We start from the raw sequence: 5,217 nt of genomic DNA, 5'->3' as shown, positions 1-5,217 counted from the left end.
TAAAAAATAACTTCTCCCCTGTAGAAAATTTCAAAGTTCAAGGTCCTATCCTGAAAAGAATATGTGGGTTTTAAGTGAGTTATCTAAAGAAAACAATAACATCTCAAAGTTTTGTTTTGTTTGATTATTAGTATACCGCTGCCTTGTTATGAACATGCACTCGTTTTCATGGGGCATTATTGCTTTTTAGAGTTATGCTGCGTCAAAGTTATTGAAAAATTTGGTTTTTTGTGTTTATCTGCCCTGAAAATCTTGGTTAAATTACATCACCCCAATTATTTCCTTACTGAATCTTAAAAATAGGGCAATCTCTTGACCCAGCACTTTTCTTAGTTATTGATTTCTTTACTAGATATAGCCAGGCATTCAAACTTTCGAAAGATGCAAAATCTGCTTTTTTTAAAGCTTTTCTCAAAACAGCATAATCTCTTGAAAAAAGAAACTACTTGTATTCTATCTTGTAGGTAAATGTTTCTACTAGCACCTGAAAGAGGAAAATGAATGGGACCTCCCCCCTTTTCCAAGATTATTATTACACTTCCAAATGGATTAGCTATTTTTCTTGTGCTGCAATGCTTTTTTGAGAAAAGCTAAACAAAAAAATGCAGGATTTTTGAAAAATTGAATGGTTATATCTACTAAAAGCATCGATAAGTCAGGAAAGCTCTAGATCACAGAGCTTATCCTATTAGTGAACATTAATATTTAGAAAATTAATTATTGAAATGCTGTTGTTTAACCAAGATTTTCAGGATTATCACTGAATTTTTCACTGCCATAGTGAATAACTCTGAAAAGCAACAATCCCTTACGAAAACGAGTGCATGTCCATAACTAGGCAGCAATATACTAATAATATAGCAAAACAAAACCTTGGGATCATTGTAGCCTGAAATGAAATTTCAATACAATTGACTTTGAAATTTTCTGTGGGAGAGAAAAATCTTTTTAGGAGCTCTAACTTGCACAATATTCATTTTTCATAACTTACTTCAATGTGAAAAAAATCAAACTAATCTAATAATAAACTATCAATATATATATATAGTGAGTATAATCATATAATTCTAAATCACGCAAAGGGTTAACGCTTTCCACTCGACAGGTGACTGTCAGTCACCAATGTCACCTGTCAATTACCCACCACTCTAATTGTGATATTTTTTTCAACTCATTGTTTAGTTACCACTTCATTCAGCGGTCTCAGAGTATTATAAGGTAAGTTTGTAAAAATCTTTCAAAATGTTAGTGGTTGCGTCCATTTTTTTCACTGTTGAAAGAACTTCGAGTGCAAAATGGTTAAATGTCTGCAACTCTATTAAATATTTGGCAATGTAGTAGTTGGCAGTCCTGATTCTATAATTGCATTTCAATAAGTCTTTTTAACACCATTTGAGAAATATTTCATCGGAAAGAGTAAAAATTGGCAGATCTGTCACGTGGTGAGACTATTAAAATGTTTGCAATATTACCTAAAATTCGGAAATCTTCAGTTTTTAGTTGTCTACTACTGTATTAAATATCCTCCAAAAATCGTAGCAGTTTAGAGCCCTGTATTTTTTCCTAGTTTTAATATGAAAAAAAAATCGTACTACCACAGTTTACTTATTTTTGTTTTTCCTTTTAGTGTTGGATTCATCTGGGAAAATACCGAATGGTGTGATGGGCGGAAATCCTATGGCGTTTGGCGACTTTGATACATGTCTTCAAATAGAATCTCCAAGTCGAAGTTTTCATGGACAGTATTGCCATATAGATTTAAATCTACCATTGCCAGAGAAACCACTAATGTCACCAATAGAAATGCCAATTGAAATCATTCATAGTCTGTTTGAACCTAACACAGTAAATAGCTTTAAATGAATCTTTATGTAACATAAGACATCATTGATTTAACCCGATATCATTTCATACATCTGCTATGTCACTTAATTACCTAACACTAAATACTTAATATTTTTTTCATCCTGCAACATAATTGTTTCAGCAACGACTTTAATTTCTAAATTTATTTCTTATTAAATTCTTCTCCAACTTTTTCTTTCGCTTTCTAAGCTTCTTCGCTTTTTTCTGACATATAACTTATGTGAATGATAAAAAAATGAGTGATAAAATGATAAAAAAATTATTGAATAATAAAAAAATTATTTCATATTACCGGAGTATGTCATTCCCCTCCCCTTAAAAGTTTAACTTTTAAGAGCGTTATTTTGATCTTCAGACAATGTGCGATAGTTGTATTTTTTGATGGGCTTGATTTTATTTTATATTGATGTAGGTTATAAAAAATGTATATTGCGTCAGTTTGAGCTCCTAAAAAATAACTTCTCCCCTGTAGAAAATTTCAAAGTTCAAGGTCCTATCCTGAAAAGAATATGTGGGTTTTAAGTGAGTTATCTAAAGAAAACAATAACATCTCAAAGTTTTGTTTTGTTTGATTATTAGTATACCGCTGCCTTGTTATGAACATGCACTCGTTTTCATGGGGCATCATTGCTTTTTAGAGTTATGCTGCGTCGAAGTTATTGAAAAATTCGGTTTTTTGTGTTTATCTGCCCTGAAAATCTTGGTTAAATTACATCACCCCAATTATTTCCTTACTGAATCTTAAAAATAGGGCAATCTCTTGACCCAGCACTTTTCTTAGTAATTGATTTCTTTACTAGATATAGCCAGGCATTCAAACTTTCGAAAGATGCAAAATCTGCTTTTTTTAAAGCTTTTCTCAAAACAGCATAATCTCTTGAAAAAAGAAACTACTTGTATTCTATCTTGTAGGTAAATGTTTCTACTAGCACCTGAAAGAGGAGGAAAATGAATGGGACCTCCCCCCTTTTCCAAGATTATTATTACACTTCCAAATGGATTAGCTATTTTTCTTGTGCTGCAATGCTTTTTTGAGAAAAGCTAAACAAAAAAATGCAGGATTTTTGAAAAATTGAATGGTTATATCTACTAAAAGCATCGATAAGTCAGGAAAGCTCTAGATCACAGAGCTTATCCTATTAGTGAACTTTAATATTTAGAAAATTAATTATTGAAATGCTGTTGTTTAACCAAGATTTTCAGGATTATCACTGAATTTTTCACTGCCATAGTGAATAACTCTGAAAAGCAACAATCCCTTACGAAAACGAGTGCATGTCCATAACTAGGCAGCAATATACTAATAATATAGCAAAACAAAACCTTGGGATCATTGTAGCCTGAAATGAAATTTCAATACAATTGACTTTGAAATTTTCTGCGGGAGAGAAAAATCTTTTTAGGAGCTCTAACTTGCACAATATTCATTTTTCATAACTTACTTCAATGTGAAAAAAATCAAACTAATCTAATAATAAACTATCAAAATTTTTAATTTTTTTGTCTGATTTAAAAAAAAAATGGCTTTAAATACCTTTAAAATAAAATTTATTTTATTTTTAGGTAATTAAATGTTGGAATATGAATTGCAAGAGACCTAGTAATAAATAAAAAATAGTTTATATTTCATGAGGATTACATTAATGTCCAGAATAGTGGTTCTTGTGGTAGCGGAATTTTCATTAAGACTCCTGACTTTTCTAGAAAACTTACGATTAAGAATCCAGACTTCTGCTCTCTTTTTAGATCTGAGCTAATTGCCATCGAAGAGGCACTCAACGCTATTGGATCTATAACATCATCCGCTAATATCTGGATCTTATTCGATAGTCCTAGTGCCATACTGCACTTAAGTAACTGGAATAAGGCTGGCGACAAGACATCTGTCTCTGTACTTAATAAAATTAAACAACTCTCTCATCGGCTTAAAATCTTCATTCAATGGATTCCCTCTCACATAGGCCTCTTTGGTAATGAAAATGCTGATCTTTTGGCCAAGCAGAGAGCCTCTGATAGCACAATTTCAAGTCGACCTTTGACCTTCCCTGAGATCTGCTCCAAGATCAGAACCACTAACCAACAACTATGGAACATCCCTCCGGCCCACTCTTGGTATAATGGACAGACTCTTGGTGGGGCACTTACCATGGGGGCTGATAGAGCCATACAGTCCACAATAAGTAGGCTCATAAGTGGACACATCAGGTGTCTCTCTTTTGAGCTTTGGCGAAAGACCTATTCAACGTGCGTGAGGTGTAACTCTGCACAGGCTTCTCCCAATCACATTTTACACTATCTTGGTCTGGAAAAGAAAGACCTCTACTCTGGTCCCTTACTCGTATTTGATTTCCTGAAGACTTTCGAGCTCATTGACTTGGTCTAGCCTGCGGCTGACCAAGAGGAATAAGTCAACAACAAAACATCAATGTCATCCACCCAACCTAAAAAAGAAAGTTTTAGGTACTCCCCAAAAACTTTTAAGCTTATTTTTTGTTTGTAATTTTTAATGTTCCAAAAGTGAGAATTTAATGTATATGGATCTTAGCTATGAAATTAGTTTCTCTTCCTGTGGATGACAATTCCTTTCCCTCCTAAACATGTAAATTCTATATTCTTTACAAATAAAACTTTTTTGCAAATTTTATTTTAAATTTTAAGCAATTAAATGTTAAGACATTATTTGTATTTATTCTAATAATAAAAAAAAATTCTCATTCCAAGCGGAAGATATTCCCCCTCCTCTCTACAGCTTTAAATTTTAAGTACATAAAAATAAATAAAATATTTGCTTACATTGTTTTTTCTAATTTTATAATTTAGAGGATATTCAGTACAGGTTTTTACTACTTTTTAAAATTCTAGACTATACTTTAGCGTTAGGAAATGATTTATGTTGGTTGCTATTGAGAAAAAAAATTCCTAAAAAATATAGAGGTTGAATGACCATTACACTATAACACTATGTCAGGAAATATACTGTTTTAGCCATTTTGCGCTTCCATTTTTTAATTTCGATGTTAGAATATATCTTCAAGGCTACCAACTTTCAACGCTTTTTGTAAAATTCACTCTAGTGGTAGCTAAGTTTATGTTTTATGTTTTATTCATTTAAGCTTATTATCCACACCGCTACATATAAATGATTTAAAAGTTCGTATGCAACGCTACTTTGTTCAAGCTCCATCGTGTTGAAACTTTCAAAATGTTAAAAATACTACCAGAAATTTTGTAAGTTTTTGTTCTTATAGCTACCGCTCTGTAAAATATTTTGCAAAAAGCGTAGCAGCTGGCAGGCCTGCATCTTGTAAAGGATATAAAATTAAAATATATATAAATATATATCACCTGAAA

At 32.1% G+C, this 5,217-nt stretch overlaps 1 protein-coding gene across 1 annotated transcript in view; it reads left to right on the top strand.

The window, feature by feature from the left end:
* LOC107445356 (nose resistant to fluoxetine protein 6) overlaps nucleotides 1-5,217 on the top strand; it is a 63,674-nt gene that overhangs the window by 6,954 nt on the left and 51,503 nt on the right. The window contains exon 3 of the mRNA XM_043043794.2: nucleotides 1,628-1,845. Coding sequence (XP_042899728.2) covers nucleotides 1,628-1,845 — 218 coding nt within the window. The remainder of the gene's footprint in view (nucleotides 1-1,627; nucleotides 1,846-5,217) is intronic.

Source organism: Parasteatoda tepidariorum, chromosome 1, assembly GCF_043381705.1.
Source record: "Parasteatoda tepidariorum isolate YZ-2023 chromosome 1, CAS_Ptep_4.0, whole genome shotgun sequence".
NCBI lineage: Eukaryota > Metazoa > Arthropoda > Arachnida > Araneae > Theridiidae > Parasteatoda > Parasteatoda tepidariorum.
The sequence above is the reverse complement of the archived record's forward strand: the minus strand, read 5'-3'. Positions and strand labels throughout refer to the sequence as shown.